At 35.0% G+C, this 14,501-nt stretch overlaps 1 protein-coding gene across 5 annotated transcripts in view; it reads left to right on the top strand.

The window, feature by feature from the left end:
- Positions 1-12,468, top strand: part of LOC119633734 (trace amine-associated receptor 1) — a 27,431-nt gene extending 14,963 nt beyond the window's left edge. For 4 of the 5 annotated variants that reach the window (XM_038027439.1, XM_038027437.1, XM_038027438.1 and 1 more), the window contains 6 exons: positions 1,975-2,091; positions 3,327-3,399; positions 4,532-4,821; positions 6,564-6,695; positions 7,001-7,126; positions 8,965-12,468. In XM_038027439.1, coding sequence (XP_037883367.1) covers positions 1,975-2,091; positions 3,327-3,399; positions 4,532-4,821; positions 6,564-6,695; positions 7,001-7,126; positions 8,965-9,654 — 1,428 coding nt within the window. In that variant the 3' untranslated portion in view covers positions 9,655-12,468. The remainder of the gene's footprint in view (positions 1-1,974; positions 2,092-3,326; positions 3,400-4,531; positions 4,822-6,563; positions 6,696-7,000; positions 7,127-8,964) is intronic. The other variant, XM_038027440.1, reaches the window with a different exon arrangement.
- The last annotated feature ends 2,033 nt before the right edge of the window (positions 12,469-14,501 follow it).

Here is a 14,501-nt window from a genome sequence, read left to right on the forward strand (position 1 = left end):
TGATCTGCTTTTAAACATTCGAAACAACTTTTCGAATCCATTCATTAATTCGCAAATTCCAGGCAAAATCCAAATTAGAATTTACGCCGTAGAGCATTAATTTACTTAATTGTATTTTACTTCGAAGCAGCGTTTGGTTTATTTCAGGCCCACCTTAGCTAATCCTATTGGAAGCTCTATGCATTTAACATTCCGCTTAGTAAGTGGTTTAGATTGCTTATGCAGCAAATCCATTCAAAAGTTTTTGAAATGTTTCTTACTAGAATTTGTTTAACTCGTTCACGAACGGCGTGTCGGTCATATCCCATACTCTCTTTTCAATTTTTCAAAAAAGGCCAACTTTTTCTAAACTTTTCATGTTTTATATTAAGAAAGATATACGCCAAAGGGATGTACGCCATGTAATTCGAACAAATTATTAACAAGCTAAGCCAAGCATTATACCGCTAAGCCAACCAACAGTCGACTCTAACTTTTTTCCCCATTTGTAACTTTTCTGCAAAGACTGCGTATCGAGTACCAGTTGTGCACTGCAAAAACGACAATCGCAGAATAATGTGCTTAACATAAAACGTACGACACTCCCGAAAGATAGATAAAAAGCCGATGTATACGCCTAGAGACTACATTTTAAATACGCCCACTCTAAGGAAAACTTCTAAATTACGACCTATTGGTCAATAATTCTCGGCTGTGATATATAGAGCACGCGTCTAATAGAAAATCCACATTGTTATGAAATTCGCGCACTTGAAAAAATAGGTCCGCATGGAAACCACCTCGCTCTTCCGAAAGGAAATCCATCGAAGACTTACCTGTCGTTGGAAATAAAACTGGCTGACGAGAAGAATACCAAAAAATTCCTGGGGATTTGTTCTATGCAGAGGATGGAAATGCCCTGTAAGAAGACGATCTGGTGTGTGTGAGCTCAATACAGTGAAGTGTAGAGTGAAATGCGGAGATTTTAGTTTTTATAAACAATTTCTTGTAGACTTTGTAAATAGAATTTACGCTGCTCATAACCCACTAGCACGATCCTAATCTGAGGGATGTTAGGATAAACACTAATATTTTTAGAAAGGGCTGACTCTGTCAACATTTTATGTCATTTCGATGATTTGCTTACGAGTTACCTTGACTTAAACGATGTTATTTTTGTTATTTGTGTTACGCCACCGCTTCAACGATCATAACCGCAATAAGTTTCATTTGCAAATTTTGCCCCCAACGATCATTATCTGAAAACTTGATTTCTTACATTGACTCACAAATTATTGATTGCTACATTTTTGTATTTTCTACGCCCAACTAAAAGTCAGTGTAAAGAAAGATCCGATCGACTAACTGACACGCCTATCATTAGCTAGATATTTTGCAAATTTTTGTAAATCGTGTTGGGGTAAGGCGTGCGAATTCAAACTAATTCAAAGTAAGATGAACACAAATTGTTTATCTTTTTCGCTTTTTATACAGTGCAACTTAACCTTTGCAATTTACTTTGTTAATACACGCTTGAGCGTATCTTTTAATAGAATTATATCATGTTTTTTATGTAACATTGTGCGTTACGCAACCGATCATATTCTTCAAAATACGCGAAATATTACAAAATTTCTATCTTCAAAAGTGATGTAAATCTAATCAGCTGACGTCATATGTGAAAAAATTGAGATATTGACTGATGAAAAATAATTTAATAATTTGTGATACTTTACGTCTTTATATGTTCAATGAAGTTTAGTAGTATAAGCACCTCATGAAAAAGATTTATTTAAACACACAAATCAAGTGCGAAGCTAACGTAATCACAAGCACAACCGTACATAGTGGAGTTTGAAAATGTGGCTGAAACTTATTGAAGAATACACATATGCGATTTTGTTAGTGTTAGCGTTTGCGTTAAAATTAGATATGTTTTATTTTTTGATATATATATATATATATATATCTATGTTTGCAACTGATTCTTTAAAGGCTCTACTGCGTGGTGCGCTCTCTCAGCAAAGTGCTGTAATATTGGTTTGTATGGCGGTGGATAGGTATATGTGCGCATTACATCCACGACGCTATTATCAACATTCAAGTAAAAAGGTAATAAAAAAGAATTATTTAAGTAAAAATATATCTACTTATGTACATTCATCCATACATATATATATATATATATATAAATATATATGTATGTGCATGGATGGCCAAAAATGAATGTCGTTCCAAAAACCAACACTTTAATAGCCTTGCAAAGTTTTCGAAAAGGAAATCCTGTACGAAGATAAATTTACCCGAAAAATTTGAAAGCAAGAACTAAAAATAAAACTTAAAAGACGCAACATTATTATAGCACCCACTTTACATGTTTTCATCGGCATGCATTTAAGCCAAAACGAGTAAAAACTAAATTATGAAAAAATTTGGCAAAGTAACCAAATATCCATATATGTGCACACACATAAAAACATTCATAAATTAGGAAGTGAATAAACTACAATATTCCAATTTGTGTGTGTGTGTGTGTTGTCTCGTTTTGAAGGGGACGCGGCAAGGGGAATTCAGATTAAATAAAGATTTGTGATTTTTGGAACGGAAAATGAAATGAAAGAAATGGAAGCGGGGCGAACTGAAAACTGAAATTTCGAAAATTTTCGAAAAACTTTTCACTTTTACTAGGAACTTTAGAATTTGAAAACGATAAGAACTTGATTCAATAAAAGTTTGGACACGGTCATTACATGTCATTATGCGACTTGTAAAAATATGTCTTTTTTTTTTTTTTTTTTTTTTTTGTATAATATGACCAACTATTCAAGGGATTTGTGTAATATGATGATCGATCGGTCGGCAAAAAAGTAAGCAGTGACAAGAAGATAGGAAAGCGCTCGCAACCTAGTGGGTGTGTGCCTAGACTGAGCACCCACTACCACGAAAATAAACGCTACTGCCTTGAAAATTGAATCCACGAATACTGACTTGATGGTCGCGGCTATTCATGTGCCGTAAATGTAGACCTTTTCACATACGCCTCCATAAATAACTTAATATTAATATCATAGAAGAAGGCCGCACTTGTTCTTGAAGTTTTTGAATTCATCAAGTTTGGCTACGCTTGCGTCTGACATTTTACCTGCGCGAAATAGAAACATAGCAATGGCTATAATTTTAAGGGCATTTTTCAGAATTCGAATCCATGTATCGAGAAATTTGTTCAAAGAGATTGCGGAAAGTAATTTTAAAAAGAATCATAAAATACTATCACAATCTTTTTTTTATTAGACCGTAGAGTATATTTTTATGTTTTTACCTTTTTATCTTCCTGAACATGCGCAAAGGGTTGTGTCGCTGTACTGAGCCTTACATGGATTATCAGTCTAACAATATTCGGATTTTTGGTCTTGCCGAAAGGTAAGTTGTGTTATTCTATTCGTAACTAATATTTTTTGGATGCTTATTACTGATATCGGTTCAAATAAAAAAATGTATAATAAGGTTACGATATCTCAAGTCAAGAGTTTAGGGAGTACGTCTTAAATGTTTGCATGATATTCCATAGATTCCATGTGACCCAGAATTTGAGATTTCAAGCGACATCATTTTTTAAAATTGCTTACGGTCACTAACACCAAGAAATATTGGCAATGAAACCATTATTCACAAATGGAAAAATCGTCGAATTTAAAGCAGACGGTTGTAAAATTGCCATTTTTAACTATAAAAAGAAGAAGAAGAAGAAGAATATTTGTACAATTACTATTAGAAATGTTAGCACGTGAACGTAAACTCTGTGCCAAGTGTATAGGTATCACACAACAAGAAGAAGCGAACTTATTGAATATAATGAAAAACTATATTCGCTATGGAGCGAGCGAATTTTAATTAACTATTTGTGGATATGGTAGTGGTAGTGGATCTTTCCATTTCAGAATAGGTGTTGCAACGGCACACGATAGACGAGCGCACTAAATCCACATAAGATATGAAAAAATCTGTTGTGGGTAAAATATATATAATAATTTTTTGCTATTTGCGTGCAGTCGTGTGCTTGTGACTAGCCTTAGACCGCTTTGATTATAATTTAGAACATGCTTCTGTGACAGAGAATTTCTATTTTTTCTACAGAGTCTTCAAGTGCGTATTTATAAAAGCAATATTCAATAGCAGTAGGGTATCTTTTGGAAGATTACGTAATTTGTTTTATTTTACTTAAGTTATTTCCATGTCTGAGTATTTAAAAAGCAAAAAAGAATTGTTGGCGCGTCTTGTATAAAACGTGAATATGTGAAATGCTTTTACGTTTATTAAGCCTTTGTTTAAAGTGAAAACAATCTCTTAACACAACTATGAAGATAAGAATGTCGCCATTTATTTTTGATTTTCTTATGTCTGGTCAGAATTTGTTGAATTAAAGAAAGTCTTTTGCATAACTTTGCTTGCATAGATACGTATTATTTTGGTTTATCCCACATTTCGACACACACATAGTGAACACAAAAGTGAACGCTTAATTTATCAGTTACTATATCTATTAATTTTTTAGGCTATTATTTTAACAACACGGGACTAATGGCTTGCGAACCGTTTTTTAGTAAGCCTTCATATCGGATATTGGCTACGTGTGCATTCTACTTCCCCACCACAATGGTACTGATGTATTGTTATGGTTCCAGTTTCCATATGAGTCGTTTTCGACTTAATGATCCAACCATGCCTCTTACTGCCGCAACTCAACATTCGGCCCAAAAACACCAATACCCTATTATGAATTTAAATGTGACAATGGGTTTGGGCATGGGTCTTGGAGGGCCAACAAATGCAATCACAAAGAAGGTAAATGAAAAAAGATTTGTCTCTCCTCAGCCTCGCGCTCTTATCAAGTATAAGGATACAAGTTTTTGCAATTAGTTGAGGTAACAGAAAAATCATTAAATTCGGGCAGATTTCAAAATTCTTGTACACAATTTTTTTTTGGTAACTAACATTGTATTAAATCTTCGATCAATGTTGTGCGTTGTAAGTTACTGCGTTTTGTGTATTGTCGCGGTGAGCTCTACCTTAACATTAATCACTTGCGAACTTAAATGCAGCATCGGTGCCTTTGCGTGCATTTAAAAAAAAGACTGACGAAAAAAAGGACATCATAACTCGACACGTAATGACACGTATGTAACACTTGGCGTGCGTTCAAGACACAGTTATAAACGGAAAGATAAGTCAAGTGCATCTCCACGTTTCGGTGTTGGGTATAAAAATTGACAGTTTCAATACAAGCAACATCTGAGCGTACGTTTAAAATTTCACTTGGCATCGCTATCATCGAACGATGAGGGGTATATTCATTTTGTCAAAACGTTTGCAACGCGCAGAACGAAGCATCAGAGACCCCGCAAAGTATGTACATATTCATGCTCAGCATCAAATTCTAAATCGATTTGAGCATGTCCGTCTGCCCGTTGGTCCGTCTGTGTAATATCTGTTATAAAACCTTCTCCGGACTGCAAAAATGAAGCTATCGACTTCAAATTTGGCAGAAACATTGGAAGTTTTTTCACGCAGGTTGCTTTTGAGAATGGGCCAAACCGGTCGAAGGACACGTCCACGGCACTACCTAAACTCAGAACACCTGCGTTTTTTAAATAGAAAGCTATAGCTAAATAAATGTATAAAAATTTGAACGCATACTCTATGGGCGACCCCCTAGGGTAGCATTTTCGTACAAAAATGGGAAAAGTTGGTTACGCTTACCCAATATTGTAGTGTATTAAAATTTAATTATTATTTTTTAATGCCTTTACAATACGCAGAAGCAAGCTATAAAAACCCCTCTTGAATGCACTTAAACATGCCCGTCTGCCCATCGGTCTGTTTGCGATGATAACATGGCCTACAAATTTACAAAAGATTTTCGACCTGACTTAAACTTTTCAAAAAATACGCCTACAACGCCCACATACCTCTATGGCAAAAACATTTCTTTTAAAAATAGAAGAAAGCAACTGCACCCACTCTATACTACACAGCTTAAGAATTTTGTCCTTTTACTTCTTTTAAACTTTGTTGCGGGTAAACGCTGATGGGTATAAAAGATTCGGTTCTGACCGAATTTAATTTTCTTACTTGTTTCTTCTCATTTGTTACTTGTTATCACTTCTGAGCCATGAATGGAAACAATAAATGAAGTTAAGTTCACAATATGCGTTACTATATCCTTACTCACATAAAAAGACATGTCTTTATTATATTTACAAAAATAAATAAAAACATACAAACAAACGACAATTTAAGCTACAACAAGTAGTCGTGATTATTAAACATGAAGACAAAAGGAGCAAAGAAAAAAATGATTTGTTGGTCAGAAATAAGTTAAGCTTAGCTTGTCATTAACCGGTAATTAATACCAACAGATGACTCTCGGTGTTGTTAATGTGGAAGAAGCTTTCCTTGATTTCCTCTGCTATACTAGTATACTACTACTACTACTACTACTACTACTACTACTACTATAAGTTATTATAATCCTTATTTCGTAAATACAGTTATGGCTTTTTTTGGGCTGTGTGTGTGTTTTACAGATCGTGCCTATACACGTAAAAAATTCTAGTGGGTCAACGTCACGTTCTATGGCCGCCATTTCACTGGGTTTCATCGTGATGGTTACACCATGGACTATACAAGAAATTGTAACAGCATGCACTGGATCGAAGGTATAAAAAATTCATATTCACATCGGGGTTAGAGGTAAAGATCGGGAAAAATTTTTAAATATTGGCATGAATTCCCCAAATTGGAAATCGGTATAAACGGTACAATAGAAAATTATTTATCACCTTTTTGTTAATGTTAATTAAAAAAAGTAGATTTATGCAGTGAGCCGTAAGGAATGTTACAAAAAATTGCTCTATAATAGAGTTGAACACGTCAATATACGAGATCGTGTTGTATGCTATCGTTTGATTGGATATTAGAACTGAATGATTTACTATTTCGTTTCGGTACGATTTAATTGCAGTTGCCGCCATTTCTAGACTTTCTTGTCACGTGGACCGCATTAAGTAACAGCTTTTGGAATCCATTTATGTATTGGTTGTTAAATTCGGACTTTAGACATCTTAGCAAGCAAATGTTGCCTTCAAAAGTGAGTATTGTTAAAAGTGAATGACGTAAACATAAATTTGCGAAACACTCAAAAGCGATTTAAGCTTGAAATCAAATTTACAAACACACGTATGCACATATATACAATACCACATAAATAACAATGTAAGGTCTATGAAGGAGACGGCTAAACAACAGCCCTGCGAAATTTTAAGCATAAGGGGTTAGTGTGATTTTTTCAACCAGTTATGCGAGTTTCTTTCATTGCTTTGGAGATTTGAATGGACAAGAAACTGCTATAGCAAATAAGGAAACAAGACCTAGCCGTTACTTTACGAATTCCTGGCCACTTACTATATGAATCGGCCTGTGAAACGGGCCAGCCAGCATAATCAATATTTCGAATGGATTGCTAGGCGTTTTCCATGGGAGAATTAGCATTTTTTTCGCTAAGCTCGAGGTGACTGCCAAACTGCGTACTTTTCAAGCAGAGTGCAATACGAGCAAACTATAAATTTATGGATTTTAATGAAATTCAAACTTTTCAAAATCAGGTATTGTGTTGGTATATGCAGTGTGTGGCATAAAAAAAACATGCATTGGCTTAACAGAAGCAATTTGCACAAATGGGAAAATTATAATCAGCTATGGCCGAATTTTCCATACTCACTACATTTTTTAGATAAAAAAACTTAAACAAAATGATATTGAGATAATAGGCGGGCATGGCTGATTTTTTCAAGTTTTTTACTTACGCTGTAAGATCATCTATACATATATATGCAAATTTTTGTGTTAGTATCTGTTGTAGTTTATAAGTAACGAGCCATATGTGTTGTCAGTTTATGCTGCAGTGACCTGACCTCCTTTGCGTTTGCCAAACATAAAATCGAAATCCTCATGTTTGCGATCGAAACGAATGATTATCGTAGACATTAGACAGACGAACAGATGGTTATGCTTAAATTGATTTAGAATTGAATACTGATCAAGAATGGGATCTCGGAAGTTTCCTTCAGCATGTTGCAAGCGGGTTGACCAAACGAGTATACCCCCATCGTTCGATAGTGGAAGTGAAAAAAAAAAAATATAAAAAAAGCACAGACAAATTCATAAACAGAAGAACATAAAGATAAATAATGAAAGTAAATAAATCGTTTCTCATACTTCTGCTTATTTATAGCAAAGTCTCCTTTAGGGCTATTTGAAAGCGTAAACTGATGTTTAAAGGGATGCAATGAAAACACATATGCATTTTGCGGCGTCCTAAAGAGATTAAAATTATTAGAGAAAGCTTTGCGGTTCGTATATAAAGCGTGATTAATGGCGCGGGAGGTTCCAGCAAATTATTGAGCGCTAGAGATCTCCGGCATTTTTAACTGTCTTCAAAAAAAACATCAGTTAATTCCGTCAGGTTATTCCTAAAATTTATGAAATGCCTCAGATTCTTTTGCTGGTTAATAGAGAACTTAGATCACGTATTCTGCACTAGCAGGTGATCACCTGGAACTTATGCTCGAGCCGGAAACTTTCGATTGATTTTCGTTAGCATAAGCAATTTATTAATTATTTCTTCAAATCCCTTAAAGTAGTGTTTAAAGGAAGAAAGAAATCCTAACCAAGTTTGTCCCGGTTTTGTGTTAACCATTGTTCGTTTCTTCTTATTGGTGGTCAAGGTCTGTCTGTTCTATTTACATAAGAGGTATATGATGTAAACTTTGGAACTAAGACGTATTAGACTTCGAATAGGTGCAAATATACTTAAAGGAATTTACTAAACTTCTACTATTTGCAAAAGCGTTAGTTGATTGCGTATGTTTTTGCCGTTGAATGAATGAAATTCTCTTGTCTTGATTTTTTTCATTTTTCTATTTGTAGTGCAAAAGCCAAGAGGACAAGATAGACCACAAGTCGCCGTGTTGTCACATAAATTCAGATTTTGAAATCACCACGTTGCCTATGCCGCCCGAGCCACCAACATCCCGCCTTCCTCAGCGCAATGGAAATAGTATTAGAACTGATGCAGGCAATCAAACTGGTGAAGGTGGTAGCAGTTCTGTGTTCGGTATATGTACACGGTCTCGCGCCAATAGCCTTAGTCATAGCGCCTCATTTCATGTACGTGGCAGCGGTATTGATCATCAACATAGCCATGGCTTAGGTGTTGCAACTCGACCGGATATTGAACGACTTTCCGAAAAATATTGGGGCGAAATTTTAGAACGTACCGTGAGTAGTAACAGTTTACACGGCTTTATGCAGAAAAGCTATGCAGCGCCATCTTATCATCAAGAAGCGTATACCCATCCCTTTGGGATGACATCGTTTAGCGAATACGGTAAACTCAATTTGCGTGCTCCTGAACATGGTAACAGTTCAGTTGTTAATACGACTAATATGTCCGATAGCGATCTCCACAAATTTTCTACATCTGAACCAAATTTAAGCGATTGTGACGTTCATGACGCTTATTGTGCGAAAAGTAAAACAATCAGCGAAGCAGCCGCTGTGATGGCCAAAAATCTCGACAGTGGGCTGCCAGGTCAACACAATATACCGGATATTTAGTACGCAGAGGAATTACTACGATCTAGACGCAGATTGAATGCAATATCCAAAGCAGATGCACCTTGGTGTAAACCCTGTGCTCTGGCACTTGACGGTTGTGGCTTTGCGACTAACCTATTGACATTTACTTCAGCTGCTTGTCAACGTTCTGACCATACAATGCCTCAACCTTGCACAAATAAATTATAAAAATTCCTCTCAATTGTTGTCGTAACCTCGGTTGCTCTACTATACACCCTTACGCAATACCAGTGCAATTTATAATTTTCTACATACGGCCGAACGTTGATATTTGTAATAAACAGGACCTAATATGCAGAAATTATAATGGGCTTTGACCAAATTTTATAAAAATCATATTTTGCAGTGAAGTGAATGTAAGCCAAATATCAGCTCCGATCGTTCTCTGTATTCTGAGATGGAAATTTCTACTTAAACCTGAAACATTTAAAATTTTCGCAATGTTGGGACGCATGAGCTGCCGTATGAGCTTCTCAGGCGATCAGATATAATACACAATCCCGGTATTAGTTTATATAGAGATTTGTCTTCGTTTTAAGTCGAACTGTTACCGATTAAATCGTGTGCCATCGATAAAATTATTTGTTATCGATAAAATTTATTAAAAGTTGTGACTTCTTCAAATGTGACTTCTGGATGCTGTTTAGTTTTACGAAATTATTAGGTTGGAGGGAAATGTTCTGTGATGCTTTGAATAAAATACATGTATTTGACGATGGTCGATGTGTTCCTCAGCAGTCGAATAGTCGAATGCCGAGCTCCTTTGAGTCACTTTGCAAAATGGGCCGCAATGGTGATTATATTACAAGCATTCGATAGGCCACTTCCTTTCTGCAACACATACCAGTGGGTATTGAAAGCGGTTCTTTTATAGCCCACGAGAGGAACACTAAGTATTAAGACGCGTTCTGCCTACTTGGCTTGGCCCAACAAGTAAACTATGAAAAATTTCCCCGCGAACCCATTATTGCTAATGATGCTCATTTTATAATTTCGTCAGTCTCTCTCTGTCTCTCTCTCCTATTATGCATGAGCCGCATTCACAGGCTTGTCAAAAGCACAGTGCTCAGAGAATCCAAAATATTTTGTCGCCATTCAAATTCTGAAAGCCTCCCAAATAACTTTATTTGGGAACGACGTAAACACTCAATTATTTTTGAAAAGCAATTTATTTGTCCAAAAAATGGATCATTTTTACGGACTGCATATGTCCATAAATTAATTTATAAGAAAAAAATTTCTTGTGGATGGTTTGTAAAACGTTTTTTTCATTTTTATGTGCATAAAAACATATTTCTTACACCCTTTCGTCTACGAAGTGAGTATATCAGTTGTGCATATGAAATGTCAGGCAAACGTATTTCATTCCATCAATAAATATTTATGTCATATTATTCAAAAGGTGACAAACAAAGACCATGCTGGGAACCACATGACAGGAAGTAAGCGAGCTTTACCGCGGAAATGTATTACTAAGTGTAAGACGAAGAGAAAGGTTCTCTAATGTTCCGAAAAATCGACGTTGTGGTTAAGTCGCCACATGTCGTGCACATTTCTTAATTCCTCTAAACTCACGCATTCAATCGATTGTGACCTCATGCTACCTGAAAGTAAATAAATATTTTTATCATTATTTAGATCAAAGACTGAAATAGTATGACCACCACTAGCAATTAAGCCCATCGGCTCTATTCGAAAAAAAAAAAAGATGCTCTAGATGGTTAGTCTATTGATTTTAATAAAGTTAAATATTGTATTGAGAATCGCTTCGCTTCGTGCATATAACTTTCGTTCCAAAGTGCAGGAAATTCATTACGGTATTGGGCATATAATAATAATACAGGGCTCAGTAGAGTCTAAAATTTACATGTCATCTATATGTTATTACTTGATGACTACAACATTAATGTGATAAAAAAATAAAAGTGAGTGAAAAAAAGTGAAAGAGTCCGTCTTTACGTGCAGAAAAAATAAAATATTTGACAACTACGTGCGTCTCGTCATTTCATACTCGTTACCAACGATAATAATTTAAAAATGATTCACAAAATTTTCAAAAAAATCGGACAGACAATTCTAATGCCGTGTGTAAATGTTGGCGTCGCCATTTTCTATTCAAAAAGCTGTCCTTCTGTGACAAAAAAATTGTACGATATTAAGCATTTCTATAAGCGCTTGTGGGGATGTTTGTAAACAAATACTCTTGCAATGGCTAACGGCTAAAGAAAGCATTTTAGTAAAATATGTGCAATCGTTATCAAACGACCTTATTAGCCCACTAATTGTGCGAGCAATAAAAAAAACTTCAGTTTATCCATATCCAAGCATAGATGTGTGGGATATGTTCGATTGCGTTAAGTAATTTATTACCTACCTATCACGCTGTTAATTGTAAAAATAATCCAAAATTTTGGAAATAATATAAAAAGCAATGTAAAAGTCCTCGGTAAAAGGAAATATAGGAAGAATTCTTATGTAATATATCATATCACTCACTAAGTCCCCGGTCCGACACATGTATGTTATTATTCACACTAAAAATAAAACAAGAGGGTTGAAAAATACCTCCACAAATACTCATCATATATGTATAATTATTGGGCGGTGTGAGATTCTAATTTTAACACGTCCGTCCGAATGCTATGCTTTGCAAGTTACTGAGGAAATTTAAGAACATGTATCGTAGTAACTGAAACCCAATAGAGAAATGAAGGCTTTTATGGATAAATGAAAACATTGTATATAAGTAACATAAAAAAAAAAAATAAAAATAAAAATAAAACAAAGAAACGAAACCAAAGGTATAGAGAACTATAGAAATATATTAGGTATTATTATAATCTCATCTAAAATAGATAATGTAGAGCCTTAAAAAAAAGCGAGAATCCCTGAAAAAGATGAAATAGTAATTAATTTAATTTAATTATCAAAAGTAGATGAAATATAATTGTAATGAAAAAACAGAGATAAACGTTTGCACATAATTAGAAAATTGTAACAATAAAGAAACACTGGCGATATATTTAGAAACATTATAATAAATATTAATAAATGAGATTTATTTAAATTTTAACATCCTAGGCATTTTATTGGAATACGGGTAAAAATAGTGGGTTCAATTGCGTGTTAGGCTGTGAGAGAAAACATTTAAATGAAAAAAAATTGTCGTCAACGCTATAGGCAGATAGCAGCGAGTCGCAGCGCCACAAGAATGGCGCCATTTAATCGCAAATTTTTATATTTTTTAATATTTATGGATTTTTCTCAGCGCTTCCTCATTGATCGGCTACTTCGAAGCTTGTGTCACTTCTTAAAAAAACTCAACCAAAGTGACACATCGTACTTTATCTTATTAAGCCTTGACGTCTCTACCAATAATTTCTATTTTAATCAAATATCTCGAGAGCTCAGACGATATTGCACAAGAATTACTTTCCAAAACTGATCTTTGATAGGGTTATGAGAACTTTTGTGCTTTTCAAACGCTTCTTGCCCTTTTCTTCTAAGCACTTGTCGTAGAAAATGCGCTGATTAGTCTAACGACTCAGTCAGTTATTAAATCCATCATCGACCATGAACAGTTTGTACACGGACGATCGGTCGCGCCTCAATGGCAAGTCTATTCTCGTGATTGCCATCAATAGATGCTCATAACGATGTAAGTGTGCTCTCGTATTCACAGTAACGGAAATTTTCTTTTTCTGAAAAAGCATAGCTACTGCTCTGAAATTGATTTCTGATGCTTCACACAGCCGGAAGAGAAGAATGGTTACATCTTTACAAATAATACTATGACACTTCATTCGCAATAACTTAAGAAAGCGAGAGATTTAATCAATTCACTTTGGAAAAATTCTTACATTGTTGGTTATTTCCTTTGCATTTAGGCAGAGTTTGCGAAGCTTGTTCTGTGGTAAAGCCATTGCGAAAGCCTTAAAAGTCTGCGTTTTTTGACAATTCTTTCGAGATGGCGAGAAACATACAACAGTAATAATAGCATTCGCGACGGGAGGCATCTTCATGTCAAGGGGGTTGCAAACAACATTTTATCTATATAACTGTAACTAGACGAGGACCTCGGATTTTTTCGGAAATATTTATTTATTTATTTGTCTTTAGCGAGTAAGCGACTCAATTTTATATCGAAAAAGTCAATCTTTGGCTAATAACTAACGTCTAAATTGATTTACCAAAAAAAAAACCTACATTGTTCTCTAAACGGCGGCATTTCGAAGGTACTCTAAAAAATTCTAACGAAAAACGAGAGAGTCTTTTGGAGTTATGCTGCGTATCGTTTAGAAAGGTCGTGTTTCGAGAAACATCTTGGTGGCTTGATATATAGCCATGTCGGGAAATTCAAATTTTTTCACTATCTAAAACGTTGACACGCCTGCTATCATCTTTCTATATCATTTTTGAATATCTAAGCAGCCATTTAAGCCAATGATGTACAGTAATATTAAGCATTATTTTTTGAAAAGAATTTATTCATTATCCTTAGCGAGTTTATATCGTGTACAGCAAATCAATACGTATGTCCTATAATATTAAACTTGCCAATAAGGTCTCTATGATTTCATAATCGGATATTAATGAGATGTCATGCTGTTTTGAAATCTAATAACCTACACACGTAGGGAGAAGTTTATAATTATGACGGTTGACGGCGATAACGTAATCGTTATAAGTAATACTTTAGATGTTCTGCATGAAGCTGAATGTTTTGAAAGCAACTTGGATCTAAGTCATATAATCGACTGTACTAAGGATCGTTCGGGATCGTTCGTGTTGTTGTTGTTGCATGTATATGTACTTGTGATAAAACT

The sequence above is a fragment of the Glossina fuscipes genome, unplaced genomic scaffold, assembly GCF_014805625.2.
Source record: "Glossina fuscipes isolate IAEA_lab_2018 unplaced genomic scaffold, Yale_Gfus_2 2, whole genome shotgun sequence".
Lineage (NCBI taxonomy): Eukaryota > Metazoa > Arthropoda > Insecta > Diptera > Glossinidae > Glossina > Glossina fuscipes.